Raw genomic sequence first — 25,555 nt, 5'->3', positions numbered from 1 at the left:
AAACTATTGGCATGGCATCCACACACAGAGCCAGCTGCTGACTGAATATGAACTGATTGTTTGAGTTGAGCAGATCATCTATCTTTGGAGCGCCTTCCCAGGAATAATAATTTGCATTTTTTTTACCTTGCTATTGTAGGTATCTAGAATTTAGGGCAGCACTGTGCAGAGCCATGAAGGTGTAACATGAAGTCATTAAAAATAAGAACATTCAAAGCTAATTAAAAATATCTCAAGTACACAGTGAAACCAATTATGTTCAAAAATCATTTCTGGATAAGCTAATATTTTCTGTTTTAAATACAAGTAACACCTTCCAAAGCAGCAGAAATGATGCATAATTGATGTACACATATTGTAAAACCCTGCACTAGATGTAAATTAATGTTCCACCTTCTGAATCACAGGGTTTAAAAAGCACAGGCTTACCCAAGTGAAATTTAAGAAGAGCTTTATATTCTCAGACCAAAGATACATCTCCTGCCACGCTAATGTCCTGACGGCCTATAAGAAAAGGACTGTGATAATTCCTCAAAGCGTTTCTGCATCTTCTGAAAACTTGTACTGCAAAATCAGCCTGCATCAAAATCAAAGTTTTTTCATGTAAGAGTTATGGAAGGATTTTCCTTCCATAATTTTTTTCAAGCTGCTTTCTGAATCTTTATAAAATATTACTATTCCCTGCTGTGACAAACAGTAGCACAACTTAATTACATATTTTTGAAGAACACGTTTCCTTGCTGGTTTTGATACTTTTGCCTGCTGTGTTCATTTGGTGGCCCTATTCGCTGCTTCAGAATAGACAGTGAACAACCATTATTCCATATGTGCTTTCTCCATTTATTTCATGTGTATCACATCTTCATCACATTCCCCGTCAGTCAGCTTTTTCAAGTCGGAAAAGCTCCATCTATTTATTCACTAATTCTAGAGAAGCTTTTCCACACATCTGAGCACCCTACATGAATTCTATAACTAAAGGATCTGAAAATATAAGTGGTCACATAGAGGCAGACTTTTCTAGGTACACAGCAAAAGGACAACCTGCAACAATCAGCAACAATTCCAGTCGCAGTCTGGAAAAAAAAGATCACAATGAGGCAGGTGATTAAATGTGGACAATTCCCAGAGAGATTTACATTGTTGGAACTGCTTAAAACTCAAATGCAACAAGACGCTCTGCAGTGTGATACAACGTCAAATCTCACCCTACTTTCATCAAGGCACTGACTGGACAGCACCCCTGAGTTCCCCTCAAATTTCAATTATTCTGCAGTTCTGCAATATTCAGGAAGCAGATGCACATCAGTTTACACAAAGGCTATGTTATTTTCAGTTCCTTTGCTGGTAACTTCCAGCATATCTGGGGGGGTTAATCACTAAGTAGATGGTGTCCTGATATTTTCAGGCACGCTTAGGCCTTGTTTTGAATGGCAACTCAGAGTTCATTACTGGTATATGTGAAACAAAGCACTGTCGCTACAGTCTGGTCTACAGGAGTGGAATTAGACAATATAATGCTACTATTAAGAAAGACGTATCAATAATTCATGTAACTCGTAACAAGTCAAGGAATTTTCTCAGCTTACTCTCAAAAAAATACATGCATTAATTCCAAATAAGCTTTTCTGCATTTGTGGTTACCTAAATGCATGTACATTCAGAGACTCCAGTGAAAGCAGGATAAAATGGGGAAAAAGTGGGAAGAGTAGACATTTATGCAAATATTAAAGTATTAATCATAACACTCGTGCAATGCAAGTGCTTCACAGTTACCAGAATCTTAAAAGTGCAACAGTCTAGAAAGTCGGGGAGGTTTGGTTTTTGTTTTGTTTGTTTGTTTTTTGTCCAGAGAAACAGCAATGAAAAGGAGATTAAACAGGAGACAGGCAAACTATTTGGAAATGAAAACCTGAAACCTTCAGCTGATTTTACTTAAAGTCTCAGGTTTCAGCAAACAATCTGCCTAAAAAATTAAGCTGTAAAAAAGGAATATGAATACTCTGATTTGATACTCTGATTCCGTTTTGAATGACTAACAAAACAGAATGTAGAGTTAAATTATATAGTCTGCACTATATTTTCTGTTTTAATTAGAGTATCAAAGGACCAATTTTTCAAGCTATGTATGAAATGTCAGCAAAATGTCACCTTCATCTTCGAAATGATTAGTAAATCTTCCAAACACACAAATACGTATTAGAGGTCTTTACAGAAGCGGAGTACCTCTTCATGGTGGCTAGCAATAACATTTTTAGAGACATGGCACATTTTAATTATTATATACAAAACAGCTTTTTTATTAAAAAAAAAATGGTTTTGATTTCACTTAATTATCATCAAGAATGTCAACTGTGCTCTAGGGATTATGATGTGTTAATGCACCTTTCCCAAGCTGAGGTACTGCAATCATGTCCAGCAGCTATCTTTGCGGAAAACAAAAAGTAGCCACACAAAAGCTTTTGCAAGGCAGGTAAAGAGGCACACGAAGTTCACTAAGCAATTCCTGTTTTGCTTAATAAAACATATCTATACCACCAATTCCTAATACATCTCCATCCCTTGACTGCATAATGCTGCAAAATAAAGAACTGATTATAGTAAATCTCCGCCTGGAGCTCAGCATTCAGCTCTGGAGTCCCCAGAACAAGAAGGGCATGCAATTATTGGAACGAGTCAAGAGGAAAGTCACAAAGACAATCCAGGAGCTCTCCTATAAAGACAGGCTGAGGGCGTTGGGGTTGTTCACCCTGGAGAAGAGAAGGCTCCAGGGAGATCTCTTAGTGGCCTTCCAGTACTTAAAGTGCACCTACAGCAGAGATGGGGAGGGACTCTGTTAGGGAGTGTAGTGATAGGACATGGGAAAATGGTTTTAACCTAAAAATGATTTTAAAGTCTTTAAGGTCCCTTCCAACCCAAACTATTCTATGATTCTATGATAACAACAATTTAACAAACCAAGATTTATGAATTCTTAAAGCCAAATCTAGAAGAGATACATATTTTTGAAAAACTAATTCCATTACTTCATTGTATTGGGTTTACATGGCAAGGGTTTGGTAGCATGGGGGCTGCAGGGGTGGCCTCTGTGAGCAGAGCCCAGCAGATGCCCCAAGTCAGAGCAGAGCCAGCTCCAGCTGCTCCAAAAGGGACCTGCTGCTGGCCAGAGCTGAGCAAGGGAATGATGCTGGGTGGGCCTCTGGGAGAGCAGATTGAAGGGTGGGAAAAAAAATGCTGTGAAAAAGCAGCTGGGAGAGCAAGGAGTAAAACATCCCTGCAGACCCCAAGGCAGGTGCAGGAGGGAGGGCAGGAGGTGCTGCAGGCAGGCAGCAGCAGAGTCCCTGCAGGAGCAGGCCCCGGGCCGGAGCTGCAGCCCGTGGAGAGGAGCCCACGCAGGAGCAGGGGGCCTGGGGGGAGCTGCCACCCACCCGTGGGGGACCCGTGCTGGAGCAGTTTGCTCCTGGGGGATGGATGGACGGACCCTGTGGGACGGAGCCGTGTGGGAGCAGTGCTTGAAGAGCTGCTGCCTGTGGCCAGCACCCCAGGCTCAGTTGGGGAAGGACGGCATCCCTGGGAGGGACCCCACGGGGAGCAGGGGCAGGGAGGGACTGCGAGGGAGCGGCGGAGACGAAGTGTCAGGGACTGACCACAGCCCCCATTCCCTGTTCCCCTGCCCTGAAAGAAAAACGTTTATCTTTTCACATACCCTTGCAGCTCACCACCCAAAACTACTAAGCTGATGAACTAGCTGCTGGTCACAGTCACCACCTGCCAGGACAACATCTTGCTCAGCGCTCTGGCTGTGCTGCTGCTCGAGAAATCCAAGAATCAGCAGCCAAAGAGCAGTGAATGAACTACTCCTGTTGTTCCAGGCAAGGAGTGACCAAAAACATCTGAACCACAGTCAAGAATGTATGTGACGTAGAAGTGTACAAGCATACAAATGCAGTTGGAAGGTATTACACTTTTTCAAATACTCTCCCTGTTTCCAAACATTCTCATCTTTCTAAGCCAAACATAATTTTTAGCCTAGAAACCAGAGTTTATGGTTTGGCCTGTACATACACACCCTCCTTTCTACTGTGAGACTTCATGAATGTGAGTTGAAGTTTCAAGAATATAAACAAATTTTAAAATAGCATAAAGCTCAAAGTATATTAGAGAAAAAATGTTAAGAGAACTTAAACATGCAAAGCAAGCCAACAGTGTGGACGTTTTATGTTTCCATCCTCTAAACATTACAGTTTGTCAGACTGCTATGAAGAGCACATGCTTTAACAGCTAAAAGTACATCTGCATCCACAAACCATTTGAAGTTGACCAGCAGTTCTTTAGGAGTTTCTCTGATGCAAAGAGGCTTATTTTATTTTGCACTTTGTTACCATATACATCCAGCTGACAGATTCAGACGTGTGACCTAAACTCTACAGGAGAACAGACAGAGGGGGTGACACTAATGTTACTGCACTAGAGTCCTAATCAAGCTCAGCACTGGAGCTGTCACTTGAGGTGATGAAGTCTTCAATGTGAAATATGCTTTAAATTTGATTATATACATACATGTATGAACACACCCACACTGAGAGATCTTGCTATCTCCCTTTCAATTTAAGCAGCAAAACCCAAAAGCTAAGCTATTAAGAAAATTCCTGATAAGATAATGGAAGAAACAGATTTCTTTTAAATACACACAGATGTTACACTGCATTACTAATACCTGGAAACTTTTCCAAGTCACAGTTTTCCAAAATAAGCATGGCACATACACGATAAGCAGGTGGTCAGACCGAGTCAGCTTGGGTTTATGAAAGGCAGGCCCTGCCTGACTAACCTGATCTCCTTCTATGACACTTAATGGATGGAGGAAAGGCTGTGGATGTTGCTTACTTGGACTTTAGCACATCATTTGACACTGTTTCCCACAAGCTTCTCCTGGAGAAACCAGATGCTCATGGCTTGGACAGATGTACTGCCCTCTGGGTAGATGGGCTGGATGGCCAGACCGAAAGGGTCACTGTGAATGGAGGTAAAGCCAGTCGGCCCCCAGTTATAAGTGGTATTCCCCAGGACTTGTAACAGGGCTAATCTCAACATTTTGATCAACAATCTTGATGAGACCGTCAAGTGCACTATCAGTAAGCTTGATAATGACACCAAGTTGGGCAGGGGTCTGAATAGGCTGGACCAATGGGCTGAGCATGGCCAAAGGCCAGGTGCCGCATGTGGGGCATAACAAAACCCACACAGCAGAACAGGCTCAGGCAAGAGCGTCTGGAAAGCTGCCCAGCAGAAAAGGACCTGGGGGTGCTGGCCGACAGCCAGCTGAACACGAGCCAGCTGTGTGTCCAGGTGGCCAAGAAGGCCAATGGCATCCTGGCCTACATCACAAATTGTGTGGCCAGTGGGACTAAGGAAGGGTTTAGTCCCCTGTACACAGCGCTGCTGAGACTGCACCTCGAGTGCTGTGTTCAGTTTTGGGCCCCTCACTACAAGAAGCACGTCGAGGTGCTGGAGGGTGTGTAGAGGAGACCTACAAAGCTGGTGAAGGGACTAGAGAACAAGATGCATGAGGAACAGCTGAGGGAACCGGGGTTGCTTAGTCTGGAGAAGAGGAGGCTGAGCGGAGGTGACCCCGTTGCTCTCTACAGCTGCCTGAAAGGAGGTTGCAGCAAGTAGGATGTGTTGGTCTCTTTTCTCAAGTGACAAGTGATGGGACATGCGGAAATGGACTCAAGTTGCACTAGGGTAGGTTTAGATTAGATATCAGGAAGAATTTCTTCATGAAGAGGGTGGTTAGGCATTGGAACAGGTCGCCGAGGGTGGTGGTGCAGTCACCATCCTCAGAGGCATCCTCAGATGTGTGCATGTTGTGCTTAGGAACCTGTCTTAGTGGTGGACGTGCTACTGTTAGGCGTTGATTGGACTTGACAATCTGAAGGGTCTGAAATTATTCTATTTTACTAAATTCTGATAAAACATCAGCTGATCAATTTTGCTCTGCCAGAGATGGACATCAGTGTAGAAAAGTTTTCATACACTAAATTTCCCACAAAAAGCAGACAGACAGACTGTGGTTTTGACTCTTATCGGCAAATCACAATATTCCACAATTAGCACTTCCTCAATTGAATTCTAAAATTTTAGTTGGCCAGTAGATAGCTAAACTTTTAAAAACAGTTGCCATACAACTCAAACTAACAAATTTACTTAAGGACTAATGGAACTTCATTACAAACACTGAAGTAATGAACACAGATAAAGTCATCTCCTGCTGATGTATGTTCAAGACAGCCATCAAAATTAGACAAAAAAGTGGTGACAGACAGCTATATGAGCTAATAATATGAAGCCACAGAAACTCCAGGCTCTATTTAGCACAAACAATTGTACAATGTAGGTGGCTGAAGGACCAAACCACACACACAGTGCCCCAAACAACGAACTCAGATTAAGTAGGTACAAGCACAACTTCCTGGCATTTCCATTTGAGGACCAGGAATGTTGAACTATAATTCCTAGCAGTCTCTGCCACGGGTAGTAGCTGAAGTAAGGAAATGGTGCAGATCATTCACAGCTGTCATAGGCACATTGTCAAATCCCTGAAGAGCAGTGTACATGCCAAAAAATGCCACCTGGAGCTTGAAATGATCTTCACTAACCACAGGCTTAAAATAACAGTAGTAGGCTTGTCAAAAATCTATGCATACACACATATCCTGCAGACTGAGAAACAAAAGCAGCTCTCCTTTTTTCACAAACAGTAAAAAAAAAAAAAAAAAAAGTAAAAAAAAAAAGTTATGGTTGTGTTAAACCTCCAAAAATTAAGATAGGAAGCCAAGCCACACTTCAACAAGGCACAACATTAACTGTTTCAATCCTTTTTTCCTAACATGCACAGGCAAAGCTCCTTCGGTCTGTCTGATGACAACAGCATCAATATCCTGACAGCATGCGATCTCATGCAGAGAATCTGGTAATTTGGAGGGTGGGAATTAGAAGGCAAAGAGAAAAATTACAGCATACAGCCACCAACAAGTAATTATTGCTGCCATGGAAGCTACTCTTAAGATGTTCCACAAACATACAGGGAAGAGTGAGAAAAAGTAAGGGGTCAGAAAAGAAAGTTTGAGAAATTAAAAACAAAGTTTCACCTGTCCTCAACTCAAAGGTTCCCTCCAAAATGAGATTTTCTGTGAAGGGCTGTATATTTTTAGAGTTTTGCATTTCCTATCTAAAAGTGAAGAGACAGACTGACAACTGAAGCAACTATCTGGATGCTGTCATCAGCATAAAGTGAAAACAAGCTAGGTGAACAAGAGGTCTCTGGTGCCTTGGTCAGCCAGGTGCAGGCAAAGAGGTGCCCTGGTCAGCCACCAAGGCAGGCTTGGTCTTTGCCCAACTCATTATTTTATATTCAAAGAGCCAGTTTGAATTTGGTTGGTTTATAGTCTCAAATACACACTGTAATGTCTGCTAAAGAAATGTGTCTGACAAATCTAGTGGTCAAACTCAGATTTTAGGCATTTAAACCCAGGGAAGTCTGGTCTCTGGAAAAGGACTAGAGGCATCCAAGCAGCTATAGCCTGAAGTACCAACAGCTGTTAGCAGCCAGAAGTCAACACCTAAGGAACAGAGACCAAGACCCTGTAATTCACAGATAACTGCATGTCCTTACAGGGTTCACAGGACAGCAGGAACCCAACGCTCAATCACTGCATGACCCCCAGACCCTAAGCAGGGACTTGTGACCCAACTTCAGCCAACCCACAGAAGACAGGACTCCGTCAGGGGCCAGTGGGGAGCGCTGGCAGGAGGACCCAGGTTTTCCCCTGGACTCAGAGGAGGTTCCTGGAGGCCCACGAAGAATCCAGTCTCCCATCACCCACTGTGTGAGCTCATGAGAGTTGCAATGTTGGCAAGTTTATTAACATACTGACTGGTTTAAGGAAACATTTATTGGATTCTGCACTCTCCACACCACCACCCAAAAACTGGCACCTACCAATGAACATCTCCCTCATGGCTGGCATGACTGACTCTAAAAAAGCCATCCTGGCAAACGCTGTGCCAAGAGACTTGAAATAGCATTATACAAATTATGTGGTCTGACAGGATTTTAAAACATTTTTCTTCCCCCAATAACTAGTGTTATTAAATATGAACTGGCAATTCTGTTCTGTTTTGACCGTCGCATTGTGAGAGAATACATCCACTTTATTACAGTAAGATGGAGCTTCATGGAACTAGCCCTGAACAACTCCAGAGAGACAGGACACAACAGGCATCACCATTCACATTAGCTGAATAAAAGAAAAAAACTGACACTTTCACAAACAGGAAGATTTTGTAGCATGCTCAGATTAGAATTTCATCAGGTATTTCTATCTGACAGCTAGCACAGCTAGAATTTGATGTTTGTTTTTGTTTTTCACAGATCCCTGCACTGCTTCATTAATAAAATCAACCTGCATATTGAGAGATAAAATGATGCAAAAACTTCATGACAGCTGCAACAGACAACTTCTGCAGAGCATCTGAGGTAGGCTTAAACGAGAAATGCTTGTAGGACACCAATTTAAAATTAAGCTTTTTTGTCCATAAATAATACATACTGGCGTAACTACTAGTAATTTGTTCAAAACAGATGCATATAATGCACAAATAGCCAGTATTTTTTTCAAATGAAGGAAGAAGCAAACTAACATAGTGTCAGAAGTTTCTACACATTACATAAACATTTCTGCAAACATTTGCCTATTTAAACAACAGATGAACAAAAACGCAAGCCCCATAAATAGACAATGTTCAAATCCTGCTCCAAATATAGCCTACACTTGGTTGTACTCATGTCATATCTAATATCACAGCTGTATAAATCACAAACACAAAGGAGACTGTTCTGAAAATACCGACATCAAAGAGGAAAGATTCAGCCTGTAAGTCTCAGTTATGGTACCAGAAACAGCTTTCAGTCCTATCCAAAGTAAAGTGCGCATACGGCATCTAGCACAAGGAGCCCAATTAGGTAACACTTATCCTGTAGAATTCCAGAACAGCTTTGGGTCATTACGCTCAGTGGTCAAGAGAAGAAATCTTTCACTTGTCTTAGTCATTACTCGCTAGAAGGTGAATTATCCAGCCCAGGGATCTCTTCTGAAAATTCATCAGTGATGCCCATACAGCATCCTCAAACTGCATGTCAAATCAAAAGCAGGTTGGTCTTCTTTGTGACAGAAGAGGCTTCTTTTGCTTCTCCTTCGCCCCCACCCCCCAAAAAAAGAAACAATACTTACTCCGGATTATGAGTACAGCTTTATGACTTAATGTTTCAACTTCGTAAGTATGCTGAAGGAAGTAACTAAAATGATACTTCAGTCATCTTGATTGAAAATCCTCATCTTCTCATAAGTTTTCAGCACATATTGGAAAGCTACATCTCATTACTACACTATCCCTGAGATAGTGCAATGCAGCGATCAAATTCCAGACTCAATGATCCATAAAAACAATGCTAACTTGCATTAATTAATTAATTAACACACAGACTCAACAGATCTACCAAACAAAAGCTGCAAATGTTTAATGTGCACCAAGACTCACTAACAGAGGGCCACGGATTTGGGTACAACTACACTGGCTCAAAGCAGGGCTTGTGTAACATTAGTGATCAAAAAGAGGATGTTTCACCAGCAAGAACAGCCTCAGAAGAAAACAGTCACATTTTTAAGAAAAATCTACTTAATCACACAATACAAAAACTATCTGAAGATTAAACATCTTTTTATTAATGGTATGTATGTAGCTGTCACAGAATCAGAGAATACTTTGGGGTGGAAGGGACCTTCAAGACCATCCAGTTCCAACCCCCTGCCATGGGCAGGGACACCTCCCACCAGGCCAGGCTGCCCAAAGTCCCATCCAGCCTGGCCTTGAACACCTCCAGGGATGGGGCATCCACAGCTTCTCTGGGCAGCCTGTGCCTGGGCCTCACCACCCTCTGAAGAATTTCCTCCTTATATCTACTCCAAACCTACCCTCTTTTAGTTTAAAGCCATTGCCCCTTGTCCTATTACTACATGCCTTTTCATGTATTAGCATAGCCTGGACCTTGCAACAACAATCATTAAATAAGTACTATTATACTGTAACAAGATTCTACTACAAAACACCTACAATTCCCACCCGTAGCTCCCTCTTTATGTCCACACCAAGATGACATAGTAACAGCTAATTTTTACATCAAGCTAGGTAATATAAGCAAGCTACATTCCTACCAGCTGTTCTGAACCTCCATTTTCCTTGAGGAGAGCTGTTCATGTTTCAAACTAATGAAAAGCCATACACCTAAAAGATATGTATTTAAACAAAAGTTACTTTTACTTTTCATTTATTTATTTTAAAAACTCTCCAAGCAACTCTTCCCTCACTTAAAAAAAATGCAAAATTCACGTTCTGTTGTAGCACAATGTTATTGCACACCTGGGTGTAATGACTGCTCAGTCACATGAGATCATTTTACATCAGCTTTGCTTCTCTTGAATTGTGACAGTCTTTGCTCACTCAGAATGAATTCAGCATAACAATTAACAGGTTCTCTGTTCTAGAAAGCTGCTAGCAGATAAGATTAAAATTCCAGGTCACCATGATACAGAAACTGTCAAGACTGTCAAGCATCTCTTTTAAGTCCCCCTCCCAACATACTGAAGTTTCCATTTCTGTCTCCTACCTACAGTTGTTTTCCTTTTTATCACAGTCAGTAACTAAATGCTAAATACAGGTTTCCAGACTAAGATAATTGCAGTCACATTAGCCACTGTGAAAGTTTGCATTTTTGCAAAGTTTTGGCAAAACTAGGTAAATTTGATTTAAAGGGAGAATTACAACAGTTCATATTACATGTAAACCCAAACACTGAGCAATTTTATTTTCTTGTAGTACCTCAGTCCAAGATTTAGAAATCAAACAAGTAATCCTGAGGCACACCAAAACCAAAACTTTGCAGATATAGTCCAGGCTGTATCACATGCATCCTGTATTTTTCCTTAACATACTATTTATGCTTTCATATAACACTGGATGAATCACTGTGGCAACACATACTGAAAAAGGCAAAGTCCAAGTTTCAAGGAAACATTCTCTCTATAGGAATTCTGTGAACACTGACAACATGTAAAATATTACATGCATGTTCAAATTTGCAAGTTTGTTCTTTGTGCATGGGCCAACCAGCCTGATTTCAGCCCAGCCCTGGGTGCTGCACCCTTGCCTGAGCAAGTTACCTGTCTCCAGCTCCATCTCTGGCTCTGCCTCCTGGACGGATCCCTCTCTTGTATGTTGTAGCTTTCTCCAGTCCTGTATTTGGCTCTGACCCCTGGCCCTGGAGGGGCTTTGGACCCATGCCATAGCCCTGTCTTAAGCCTTGTTTGACTGCCCCTTCCTTTTTGTCTTCTCTGGATTCTTGGATGAACCCTGAACCCAGTTCATTACTCAGTTTTTTCTGAAGCCACTCACAGTCCCTCATAAAAGCACCTGTTTCTGACCCCTGTGCTCAAACCCTGGAGCACAGTGCTGTATTTACGAGGGCATTGCCCCTCTGGGGTCACTTTCTTCCCCAGGATCACCCATACATTTCAAATAGCTGACCCACACTGCAACCTAACAACTATTTAGGACCCGTGTCCCATCGTATCTCTTGATATTGCATGTAAGAAGTTTTAAAGTGAAATCAAACCTCAATGAATAACACCAAGAAGATGACTTCTCATTAATTTGATTCCCATGTATCAGAAGTTACTCTGATACACTAACCAAGTAAGCATCTATAATTGCATTTCCCTCAAAATGTCATGTTTGTAAATCTTAGTAAAGTTGCCAAAGGTTAATGAGAAGTCAAATTAAATACATGTACCAACTGCTTTTAGTAACTCCCTAGAAGGGTTTATAGAAAAGAAACTATGTTACTATGAACTCTAGTTGCTCATGTAAATCCTGATTAAGAATAACGGGGCCTGTTACAAGCACATGGTATAGGGATTACCTAATTTCATCATCTATTAGATGTAAAACGTGTTCCCAAGAACAACGTCCTCTGTTTTTTATTTGGCTGAGAGAATCATAACGATTTCTGAGAGAGGACACATCTTTTTTTTTTTTTTTTTTTTTTTTTCCAGCAAAGGTCTTTTCTTTAAATGTACTGAGTGACTAAAGGAAAGTTCAAGGCAAACAAATCTTTCTTAGCTACTCTATCTTTAAGTTATGGGGATTTTTTGTTTTAATTGGGTTGTTTGCTTGTCTTTTTTTTGTGTGTGTGTTTTTTTTGTTTGTTTTTGTTTTTGTTTTTTTAAAGAGTTGTACGGATTTCTGTCCTTCTAACTTCCAGACAATGAACCCTTGTTTCCTGCAATTAAAGGCTGACAAAAAGAGAAAATTTTAAAAAATATTTTGCTTGCAGAAAAAGTTCGTATTAACTTTTAGAAAACAAGCCTGCTTTTGGCCCATGCGATCTTACAGAATAGGAATATATATATATATGTGTATATATATATATATATATACATATATATATATATATTAAAGTAACTGACAGTTCCAACAGTGCAAACAATCATGTTTCAAAAATGACTCTTTTCCATGCATCTTGAATACTGCAAGGTGTTTTTTTTTTCTTCTTAGCACGATGACCTTAGTTCCTTAAACTCCTGGATATCTACCGTTATCTTGACATAAATGTCATTGCCTCTCTCACGCTACCAAATACAACAGTCAATTAAAAATGTTTTCTGTGACCTGTTTCTGTATCTTCATAAAAAGAAGCTGAGACAAGTAATCCTGGGATTTTTTGACTGGATTACCATGACTAACATATCTCACGTGGTATTTTTCCTCTCCTACCATTCAAGGCGTTTTTGATTCAAGAACTGAAAAGTGCCTGTAGGAAAGTAGGCTTCATCTCTGTTTATTAGTCTCTTCATGGCTTAGAGAATCCAAGACATCTACATGGGGCTGACATACTCAGTCACAGCCCGAGGTCAGACAGTAAACTTTAAGCAATCTAAAACCGTCAATTAATGTTGATGTACAACCACCTGGATCCCATGTTGACCTGAAATGTTTCACATCTACCTTACTGCAGGATAACACACAGAAAAAAAAAAAGCAACATCTGAAACATGGATTTATCATTTACCCCACAATTAAATTAAAGATCACCAACAATGAAAAATACAAATTAGAACAAAAAGTGATCTGGCCTGTATCATAAGGGTAGTGCTTTGAAAATTTGATTAGACTACTGTTCTGATTCCTCATTTTGTTGCAGGGAAGAGCTTCCCCACATGGCAGAAAAGAGGAGTAACAGCAAAACAACCCATAAAATTGTACTCTTCAAATGTGACAAACTACCAGCAGCACTCAATTAAAACCATAAATTCTAATTCAAATAAAGTATCATATACCGGACTTGAAGACTTTCAAGAGGATTATCATTGCCTTTAAGAACGAGGGCATTTTCAACCAGGCATGGAAAAAAGGAGGAAAGGGAAAGAAAATGGAAAAAAAGGAAAGAGATTATACATACCTAGCAAATGCTACCACATTATTTCTTTGTTACCTAAGGGCCTGTGTGTTACCTCTGAGAAGTTAACAATCACGATTAATCAGTCAAATCACTATGAAAAACAAATAAGGAGACAATGATGACAATTTCAGCAGAGAATTACTATTTTCTTCCCAACGCACACAGAATTATCCCAATACATACTGAAACATACACTGGTTAACAGTATGTGTCTTCTTTTCAAAGTGAAACTTCTGAGTAAAGCTTTCCTAATTCCCAGGGAAGATTTTGAATGAAATAACAAATGCCCCAGGGGTATACATTGCTGCAACATTAGCATGATGATCGCTTCTTCCTTAAGGAATATTGAAAGCTCTTGAACTATATTTGGCAGTTCAAGAGAAGTATATGTACTTCAGAGAAGTACATACATTCTCCTTCATCCAGAGAGGGTACACTAATTCTGCATTTCAAATATTCTGAGAGTTTTGTTTACTCTGAACAAGTTACCCCTCTCGATTGCTCCCAAAGTTCATTCACACTTCTAATTTTGCGTCTTTATGTATGAGAGACTAGATTATTGTTCAACCCTTTTTTTTCCAGGTAATTTCGTTAAGAAATGTATAATTTCAGTCCTGGTCTATCAAAAGATTACTGTCAGATTAATCTTTTAGTTCAAACATTTCCAGGCATGTTTACTGCAAAGAGGCTCAGAAGCTTCTTTAGCTCTTATCTCAAATTCTGGACCAGTGAGTGTTACTACACCCACTCAGGAAAAAACACAGCTGAGTTTACCTGTTTCTTGTGTTAGCATCTCTTTGTGGATTGTTCTTCCTCTGATGTATGTCTACCAGGCAGGTAGGACTTACAGAGAAACAGAAGCTAGAACGTACTCTTACAGCAAGAACAACAGAGTTCATTCCCCACACACTTGCTATGAGCATCTGACATTTGGTGCATTTTTGCTCCATGTTAAGTTCTGTCTGTGAACCAGAAAAACAAGTCCCAGCCAGCGAGCTCTGGAAAGCAGCCCAAAGCAAAGATCACTTAGTTGAACTCCATCTGTCCAGGAATCCAACAAATACAACTGTTTATTTCCAAGTCTTATAAATTAATAGGCACAATTTCTACAACATGACTGCACTGGCAGTGTTTCATTTGCTGAGACAAAAGTAAGAAAAAGGATAGGGATACCAGTGCTGCATAAACTTTGGCCCTGTTTCTATTGACAAGGAACTTCACAACCTTCAGATAACACAGAAGCCTACAAGGTATAGAACTGCATAGATCAAGTAACTGTGAAGGACTCCCCTACCAGTTCATAATAAACACTGTCACATATAATCTTAGTTTTATATAAATGTCATGAGACACGTATTAGACAAGGGAGCTGTTGGTGTTGCAGTACAAAGCAGAGAAATGCCTTAATTCTTCTAAGTCACTAAAAAAAAAAATTCCAACTCTACCATCAAGCTTTCTGCTGTTGCTGCAATGGTCTGTCACAGAAGCTAACTGCTTCCCTGCATCTGTTTGAAAATCAAGATTCTATATAGCCTTGGACAATATGGGAAAATGAGACTCCCTAGAGCACAGCTACTCCGTGATACATTTAAGGGTCCTATGATACATCAAATAAAACTCGTTTGATGAAGCATGTTTAATCGCAGTCAACTCTTCTAAATGCTGTTTAGTATCTATGTAACCATCTTAAAAAAGTTCAAGAGTTGCAAATTGATTAAATTTGTAAATTACAATTTTAACGAGAATCCTAAAAAATAAGTGCCTTAAATCCAAGCCTGCAGAGGAATGTAAGACAAAAAACAATTCTAGGACAATTGGTTTGTTGATCACACTATGAGAAGGAACACTGATGGTATCTGCAAAGCAGAGATGGGAATACAATGCACTAACACTAGCAAATTAGGAAAATAAGTACTTTATCACTGTTTTGTGCATCTGTTTTTTTCTTCCATAACTACTGTAAAGAATTTTTATTTTTTTTTTAATATTTACCACAAACAATTTTCACCGGAAGCTGACATATCTTACTTTTAAAGCAACCACCAAGACTAGGATCTCTGAAGCCTTTTAAAAAGGAATAACAAATAGTAAAAACACTCAGAAATGACGTGAAATTTTATATCCTATTCCTTTTGCATACTTCTGCTACAACAGCTGTAACAGGAGTTCAGAAATGTAAAATCTCATGCTGGTAGCTATGTTCTGTTATCCCACTGCATACAGTGTAAAGTATGGCATTCCCCTGCAATGATGCATTGGCAGTTAACACATCCTACCGGCTGTATGATGATGCTTCAGCTTCCTTCTGTCCCATTTACCTATCCTGAGTTCATGTTAACAGAGACTTCACAGTCTCTTTCCTTCTTGTCTGTATTCCAGATGCCTTCCATCCTGACAACCACACTGGACTGAAAGTCCTTTAAAGAGCATACAGAGAAAGTGCAGTAACTTTGTGCTGTTGCTCCATAAGCAGCAGAACTGTGCAGGTCCTTTGGTTTGCTTACATGCTGCTGAAGATCATGCATTAGGGACTTTCTACACCACTGTTGTATTTTACCATTAAAAAAAAAAGCACCTCTTCAGATTATTTAGGGTATTAGAAACATGAGAACATGCATTTCTTTCCCACCACATTTCTGTGTCTCATCTCTACCTCTTTTAAACACATATAATGATGAGAAATGTAGATTATTCAGCCATAACTAGTCTTTTGGCACTGAGCTCCACCTGCTGACAACTTTTTCCAGCATTACAGAGCTTGCACACCAAGTCTCAGTTTTATCAGTGGTTCCAGTATAATGCTAAGGTATACAAAATATAGTCTATATGAACCATGCCTATGCTGAACTAATAATATGGTTTCTAAACAGAACCTGAAGTAGTGCCAATTTAACTCCCACATGCCCTGAAGCGATGCATTCTATTTAAAAAAATAAATTAAAAAAATACACTAAATAGTCATCAGAAAAAGTAAATACATATTTTTAAAGATACTGGGTTTGCACCTTCACAATATTTGTTTCTGTCATTTAGGAAAATGGGAAGAGACACTAAAATGGCACACAGACTTCACTGTATGGATGCTAAACAAAATTAATTACTATTTTGTATTATTGTTTGGTATTACGTCTACTGCAAGGTTTTTGTTCTCCCTGAAGATTTCTTGTTCTGTAACAATATTCAAGTCAATACTGATCTTCTAATTGTAAAGTCTTACTGTGAAATGCAAACCACCATTGTTATACTTAATTACTTCAGCAAATTTTACACTGGCACTGCAATGTTCCAAATATTCTTGGTGTTTTTATTTCTAATCAGATGATTAGATGCAATAGGGCTTTCTTTGTTTTAATTGTGGTGGACTATTACCACACTCTGCTGATCCAATTAATAACAAGAAAAACATACGTATTTTAAGAGAAACGACAACGCAAGCATTCATTAACTGCACACTGAAAAGCTAGCTCAAGCTTCCAGTTTCTGTAAAATGACATAACGTGTAATAACTTGGATACTACATTATTTTGACAAAAATATAACTCTTTTACTAGGAATGATCAACTACTACACAATGTCTATCTCCCTACTTCATATAAGTACAGAAGAACAAGGTAACTATAATTCTCCTGATTACATTGGGAACAATATTGCAACTGCAACTATTCTAAGGAACTTAAATATCTCTAACCATGCGAAAGCATGGTTATCCCATTATAAAGCTATAAATATTAGAAAAAGAAGACACAGTGTGGTGTGGTGTTTTGTTTTTTTTTTTCATATAGGATGCCAGGATCATTGAATACAATCATTCAGGATTTTTTCTTATTCTTTGCTATAGTATCATGACTGAACAAAACAATCATCCAGCCATTTTCTATTTTCTTAAAATGTGTGCATGAACAACAAGATAGAGCTAACAGTCTGCAAAACGTAATTCACATTTTCACGAACGTGAAAACGTATTCACGAACCCAAACCATACAGAAGACCAAAAAATATGAACCTTCCTACAATTCAGAGACAAAAAGGAACAAGGAAACATAAGAAGCTATAAAATGGCACACAGGTAACATAAGCTTGTCTATAAAATTCTATCAGTGTTTCACAACTGCATTCCTTTTTAGTGTCCTACAGTACCATAACCTACTGTAAGAGATGGGAAACAAAACAATTTGCAAACTATTGCTCCATGAAATTGGCTGTATTTATATGATACAATACACATACTTCATATAAACAGGACCTCAACTTTTTAATTTAAAATCACCAAAAAAAATCCAGTTGTGATTGAATACTTCTAAATACACTTCATATGCATGCTCACAATACAAGCCAATACAACATTTGTCATTATTAAGAATTTTTAAAACACGCATTTACAATGAATTTTCCAAGGGGAATAATAACTACAATCAAACGTAGTCTCAGACTACACTTAAATTACATGGCTTTAGATAAAAAGGAGAAACCTAAATACATTTATAGTTGAGGAAACAATGATCCTCCTGCATATGCCAGGATAAGCATCAGCAGCAAGAATGTTCCATTTCTGATCATTTATCGCCTGCATAATTTTAAGGAGTCTTACTGAAAAAGAAAAAAAAAAACAAACACCCTGCTATGCAAATTGACAGGATGCTTATTTAAATACACAGCTCATCTGACTGTTACTTTTCTGACTGAGAGGTCAAGTCTTCCCTCTTGAATATTCCTTTAATTTTTTTTTGAAAAAACATTGAAAGAAATGGAACAAAGTTTTATTAAGTTAAATTGCAGTTCTACCTACCAGTATTTAGTCAGTTTATTAGCACAGGATATCAACTTATTAGTTAAACAAAACTTAAGTGGTATTTGCCTGTCTTGAATAACTCACTCATGGGAAAACACCCAGCACTTAAACCATATCCATTTTTCATGATGTATACAAATCACAGTACTAAATTCTCTGGAGTCAAATTAACAAAAATGTTGTTATTCTTGGCACACTTAACATATGTGAGAATATATTTCTCTCATAATTCTAAAAATCTCAATATACATCTCTTTCAGCCAAAAGAAAACTTATCATAGGTAACTTTCAGTCAAAAAAAATCCTGAGGTCAAAATTCTATATAGTGTACATATATACGCAAGGATTATTTTCTCCTACACACCAAAACACAAGTTTGGACACCAGAAGAAAGACTTTAGTAACCTTGAAGTGGGGTGGAAAAATACCAATCTACCATTTAGACTGCTCAGGCAATATTCAGTAGCACTACTGCAGGTTAGTAGAAGAAGCTAACAAGATCACCTACCTCCAAACAAACCCTAAGCCTCGTGTCCTTTAACAATCATTTTCCTGATCCATCCCATTCTCTTTCCTCATCATTTTGTGTATTATCATCTCCTCCTAGATGATGGTATGCATTCACGTTGTACGAACTAATGTTTTGTAACAATGAAAATGGACAGTGACTTGTAAATATTAAACAAATGTAGTGGTATTAAGAAAACACTGACAGTTAAGTATAACTGTAGGAATGCAGAAAAAAGAAGTCGATTCCACAAATAGATGGAGAAAACAAAAGCTCTCCTCTCAAAGACAGACATTTCTTCATCACTAGTGCTCTGTGGACCAAAAGAAGGCTGGCTAAACCTCTAAAGAAAACAAGTCACAAACACCTCAAATATGTCAAACCTCATCCGTAAAAGCAAACACTACTGTCTGTCCCTTTAGTAAACAGGTAACAGTTAGGTTTTTTTGTTTGTTTATGTGGCCTACTGTCTCTCCACATAGCTGCACAGAACTGAGAAAAGGAAGACACAAAACATTAGCAAAGTACTTTTAAAAATTACATAGTGTCTCATCAAGTAGAACAGTAAGTTTACTTTGATTATCAAGAGCATGTAAACATTTAAAAATAAGTTGCAAAGAAACAAATGTTAGTTGAAAAGAATTATTAGAGTACGTAACATTAAATTCTCGTTTACACAATGTATGCATTGATTCCAACAGCTTTTACCGTTAGTTTTCTATCTACATCTGTGAATGTATTTCTTCAACACAGTTGACAAAATTACCAATAGCTACTCAGTCATGTTCATTAAATCTATTTAAGGATTTACACTTTTAATTATAAAGCAATCTAATGAGAACCTTAGCACAAAGGGTATGGAAGGCCAAATAAAGTCTATGGACACACACAAAGTATTAGAATTTATTACATCTTAAAAAAATAAATAAATCACACAACTGAACTGTTTTTCTAAACAACTAAGTCTCCATAAATGCAAAGTGAAGTTTATTCACTTCAGTTATCCATGTAAATGTATGTCTTGAGCCTCTCATCTCAGGTCCGAAGTACAATAGCACAGCTGCACAATTCAGTAGAACTTACCATAGAAGTGACTGATCTGGCATCTTCTTCATAATTCACTACAGGTGGTGGTTCTTTCCCATCATTCTCCTGAACCTTTTGTTCCAGTAGTTCTTTCTGGGCTGCAAATTTTGCCTCTGAGCATCTTAATTGCTGAACTGTTTGCTTAAGTTCTTCCAGTGCTTGCTTTTGGCTCAACAAAAGAACAATACTGCAAAGAAAAATAATTTTAAAATGCACATGATTTAAAATGGTTACTTTGCTTTACAAGAACTATAAAAAGAAAGCGTTTTCAATATTGGAAACTGTTTTTTGGTGTAGTTTTTTTTTTCATCACTTTATCTATTCACTCAATGAAGGAAATATTATTAAACTTTTATAAGAGCGTGAAAATTCTTCAGCAGAGTTATTTGTAGAAAGACATAAGCACGTGAAGCCAATATTAGAAAATTCTCAAAGCTTCAAGACAAAAAAGCAATATATTTTACTTTGCCATTAGTTTTCTTATTTCAATCTGTAACAAAAACAATAAATGCAGATACTACTACTTTCATCCACTTTTGACTGAATTTATAACCACTAGGGTTCCCCATCCTTTAGAGAAGAAACAGACTTTTAGATTATGATTTCCAGTGACGAGAAACCCACTGCAATCCACACAGTTGTTGCAATAAGTATTTTCAATGCACTGAGTGTAAGGATGAGGTTAATAAATTGGCCCAGCCTAATGTTAGAGATATCTGTTGTCTCTGTCTTCAAGACTGAAAGAAGACTCTGCTGCTTAGGTATATATTTTGGACTATAGACAAGTAGCTGCTTAACATTCTTAAGCTAAATAAATTGAGCTCCACAAGTAACTAAAACACTTTTTTTTCTCTCATCCTTTATGTTTTTTTGTTTTTTGTTTTTTTTTCACTCTGCTCTGAATATCCCTCTGTTTCTGCAATATGTACTGAAACTGGATCCCATATTCTATTTGTGGTCTTATCGATACCACCATTACATAGTATTTTTCCATTAATGGGTTCAGAAATCACAGGAGCATTTTCAAATTACCCTTCTTACCTCCAACCCTATTCCTAATGCAGAGCAATGGCCACCCTCAACTACCATAAGCTTTCCTTTTTGTTTGTGTAAGTTTACATTTTGGTTAACCTCTGGTGGTTAGACCTCTACAGGTCCCTTCCAAACTCAATCACTGATCCTGTGATACATTCAGATAGATTAAAACACCGCTAGCCAAGCACAATACAGAACTCAGTTGGAGCTTACGAGTGTGTCACCTCAACTTATCAGTTATAGTTTTCTTCCAGGTCAGTAACTCAGACTAACAAGATTTAGTTACAGCTATGTTTTATGTCCACTTTCCAGTTTTCAGCCTATTTATCGGCTCTTCTTTATTTGAGAGATTTAATGCCTCCATTCGTACACTGACAGACTTCAAACTGTTACCTTATAAAAAAACAGTTTGTTAAGGACCCAAGATTCTCCTTTCTCAAACAATAGTTGCAGCACTGAAAACTACTAATCAGTTTTTGTGCTGGAAACAAGCTTGGAATGAAAGAAAAATGTAGGTGGCCTTCAAGCAGACATCTACATAAAGTGACTTGTCTCTTACCACTCTCCTGTGCTGCAATCATCAAGGTTTCCGACTTTGTTGCAGGCAACTGGAGAGACATTTGAAGAGACTCCACACACAAATAAATAAATACATAACTAAACAAAGCCCCAGACCCTGCAGCTTGCCTAGAAATGAATGAAGTTGAGTCTGGGGGACACCTAGAAGGATGTAGACCTGTGTGTGTAAAAGCAGAACGTCCTTCTTACATTGACACCATCAAGTACAAATTCAGTTTTAAGAGCATGAAACGACAGCACTAAAGAAATGCTAGAAAGCTGATTTCCTCATTTGGAAAACACAAGAGATCAATTAAATGAAGATGGCCATAAGAAAGCTCTTCACATTAAGGTATCAGAGAACCCCCACATTCAACTTAAAGACACACTCCAAAATAGACAATCGAGCAGGTACCTAGATGGCTCTGTTGCCCTGAGGAACTGCCCAAACCAAAGATGGACAGAAATTGCCCAGCAAAGAAGAGCATCCATGGTACAACACGGACAACCATAATAGCACTCCAACTGAGCCTAGAAACACGGTCTAGAAAGAAACAGAGTTCTCACAGTCCGAAAGCAGAGATGAAGGAAGTCAAGGACCAGGTCTACTGAGAGAAGGGGCATCAAAGAAGATTGCAGTACTATGTCCCTCTGTACCTTTGGGATAACTTCTGGAAGACAGACACTCCTGTGAGCTCTCCCCCTTTGGAGAAAAAAGGAAACTTAAGAAATTATCCCTGTTTACAACCTGAGCAGATATTGAAGGATTTTTCATTTGCCCTGGCAAAAACAAATGTGTCTCACATTATTCCTCCTTTAGAAATGAAGCTGGTTGTTGTGCTCATGAACAAGGTTCAAGTAGCTCTGTCAACACTGCCCACAAAACTACTGGAAAATCCATAAAAAAAAAAAAATTGCAAGGCTTATCAATTTTGCACATCCACAGCTTCAATTGTGTCCGAAAAAGCATGGGAGACCTTACTCAACCTTGTTGTTGACACAGTTGCTGCTCTGCCATAACTTGCACATGTAAACACTGGATGTGGAATAGGCATAGCCCAAACACTAAAATCCAGAAGTCTTAGATGACAAAATTATTCCTTCGCAAACTATCCTGAGACAGATGATTATTCAAACAAGTTCTGAAGTAATAAGAACCATCTGTCACTGGCAGGAAAAGATAAAATGTCATATCCCCAGAGATGTGCACTGTACTAAACTACCAAAGAAACTAAGCCCTTACAACCAGTCAAATGATCACTTGTATGGAAAGGATGAGCATGATGTACGAAGCCACAACTGGAGGACCCGAAAGCAAAGTTCATCATGAGACTGTGGATACTTAAAAACATCACACAAAGAGATTAATAATCTCTCCTGAAGACAGCGTTCTTCATCTCACTATGGGAGAGGCAAAAAAATAAATAAATCTCCCCATGACATCTCCTGATGGCCTTTTACCATCAGGAGAACTTTGGAGAATATACCAGATCAGCTAAAATGTCAGTAACCCAATTGCTGAGTGGTTACAACTCATGATCCAGAGATAAGACATATCCTAGATATTGAAACTCCAGTGCTACATTCTCTTTCCTAGACTGTGGCAAGACGAATACCAGGATAACTATCTGCCTTTTTGCCCAAATCTGTCAGAGAATGTTCACCAATCCATCTATGCATAAAGAATTAGCATCTATAAACTCTTTGCCTATCGCTTTTATGAATGCAAACTTTGTGGTTCTTGGGGCTAGCAAGAGCTACTACCAGCCTCACAGAGTGAGATCTTACCTAAAAAATGCTTGTGAGACCAGAATAGGGCAACAGGTAGGAAAGTGGTAGAAAGGTAAACTGAATCAAAGACCAAATATCCAATATGCTACTCTCTCAGGAGTGCAGATGGTATACTGTGCACACACAGACACACACATATATATAAAACAATCTCTGTGTTGCAGGTGATTTTGTCATTTGAAGGCGGAACTGGATATTGGTGCCAGGAAAATATTACCAACACAGTTTAATATTGAGGAGTAACACAAAATCGGGTGTGGAGATACACTTCACCACATGCCCTAATGAAAAATGCAGTAGGTGTAAAGCTCAATTCATAGTGCTGCCAGAATTAGACACAAAGAAATACTATCAAGCCCCAGCACAGACTGCCACTGTGAAGTCAGTAAACACAGCTCAGACTGGCAGTGCTGAAGCTGGGTCAGAAAGAAGTGGGGAGGCAAATGAATTGGAAACTGGTTCAAGGGAAGGAAATAAGAAACTCAAGTTTTGCAGACTTTACCATCATATTGCCCAGATAAAACAGATACAGAGAAGATCTCCTCAGCACTGAAGGGTGAAGCTCAACACCTTAGGTGAGGCTCAGTAACATGGCCTCAAGACAGGTGCAATCTGGACTGAAACCAGCTTCTTAACACCACAAATGTCTGCTACAGGATTGGCCAACGGAGCCTACATGCAGCAGGAAGGCCGGGATAGTCTGAACTACCTTCAGAGAGACAGAAAGGCGATAATGAAGAAACTTTCCTAAGGAAAAGCAGCAAAAATGACAAAGTCATGTTATTAAATATATATATATATATATAAATAAAACTCTCTGGTTCAGACTGTTTATCCTTTATGCAACGTGCAGCAAGAAGGTCACGAATTCATCAATTAGGTAACTGGAAAATATACTGTGAGTATATGTGGAATTCATCAAAGAAAGAACAGAAAATTATCTAATCACAGTAACTAAACACACATAAAGTTTCCTATATGAGTAAAATACAATTGGTAGCCTCAGCTGACAAGGTGCCTTCAACAGATAGCTAAGAAAGTCTCTTTTGTGTATGCAGACAGTATTACCTGAGGAATTGTATTCCATTTCACTGGTATTGTAAATCAGTACTTATGACCAAGTTAGTATGACTATGACTGGTCACAAAAAGAATTGGAAAAACATCACTACAAACATAAAAGTGCTTTTGTGTTTTTTTTTTTTTAATCTGATATAATTACTTCAGTCTAGACTAGGATGTGAATATTAACCAGAGGTAGCAGACGACCAGTGATCTGGCACCAGAATGACTCATTGTGATGAATGATTTATTTATGGCATGTAAAATAACCATTAATCCCTCACCTTCATTATTTACTGAGCGGTACCATAGGGTATATTGCTTCTACATTCAGTATGCTGAATAAAATGCCATGAAGAATGAACCCAACCTGACAAGTTCCAAACATATTATTGCATAAGAAAGATTACACGCCTTCTACATGACTTCCACTCTGAAAAGTCTTTCACAAAATTGTATGTACACAATGAACTCTGTCAGTCAAAGAGACAACCTAAATTGACTCTTTTTCTTCCTTCAAGCTGAAATTATAACACTAACAAAGGTCCAGTTCTTCAGCCATCACAACAGTATGACAACAAAATTAATTTAAAAGAGGCAGTCAGTTCTCTAATTAACAAGGATCTGGAGTCAGGAAGGTTTATTTTTGAAATGGGAAACTACATGTAACTTGTTGCTGTTTATAAATAAGAATCATTTCTGACAAAAGCAGAACAAGACTACTACAGGTTATTTCTTAAGTATTAAGAATTACATTATAATAATTTGAGGGAAAAGTGTGTATATTTTGAAATTTCAATTCCACTTACTCTGACTTCTTTTCACAAGTCTTAGAGGACTCTTCTATTTTTTTCTCTAGTTCCAAAACAAGTTCCTCTTTGCTCAGAAGCGTTTGCTGTGTTTGCATCAGTTCTTCTATTACTGTTTTTAACCTGTAAGACATACATTACAGAAATACATACTGTGAATACAAAAACTTTACAACTTCGGAAACTTCTGTTGTTGTTTTTCCTGAGGATGAGAAGAAACATTAGTCTTTAATTTATACTACTCAGTGCTTGACGGCCTTTCTTGTGGATACTCATTTATATTATACTACTAATCTATATTTTTACAAATCCACACTAGCCTGTGTAAATATATAAGGTTAC

At 38.6% G+C, this 25,555-nt stretch overlaps 1 protein-coding gene across 8 annotated transcripts in view; it reads right to left on the bottom strand.

Annotated features, from left to right (window-relative positions):
• The window catches only part of FER (FER tyrosine kinase), a 190,207-nt gene that overhangs the window by 116,495 nt on the left and 48,157 nt on the right, over nucleotides 1-25,555 (bottom strand). For all 8 annotated transcript variants that reach the window (XM_084504774.1, XM_084504780.1, XM_084504781.1 and 5 more), the window contains 2 exons: nucleotides 25,214-25,336; nucleotides 19,957-20,146 (listed from right to left, as the gene is read on the bottom strand). In XM_084504774.1, coding sequence (XP_084360900.1) covers nucleotides 19,957-20,146; nucleotides 25,214-25,336 — 313 coding nt within the window. The remainder of the gene's footprint in view (nucleotides 1-19,956; nucleotides 20,147-25,213; nucleotides 25,337-25,555) is intronic.

This window comes from Aythya ferina (assembly GCF_964211825.1).
Source record: "Aythya ferina genome assembly, chromosome: Z".
NCBI classification, from domain to species: Eukaryota; Metazoa; Chordata; class Aves; order Anseriformes; family Anatidae; genus Aythya; species Aythya ferina.
The sequence above is the reverse complement of the archived record's forward strand: the minus strand, read 5'-3'. Positions and strand labels throughout refer to the sequence as shown.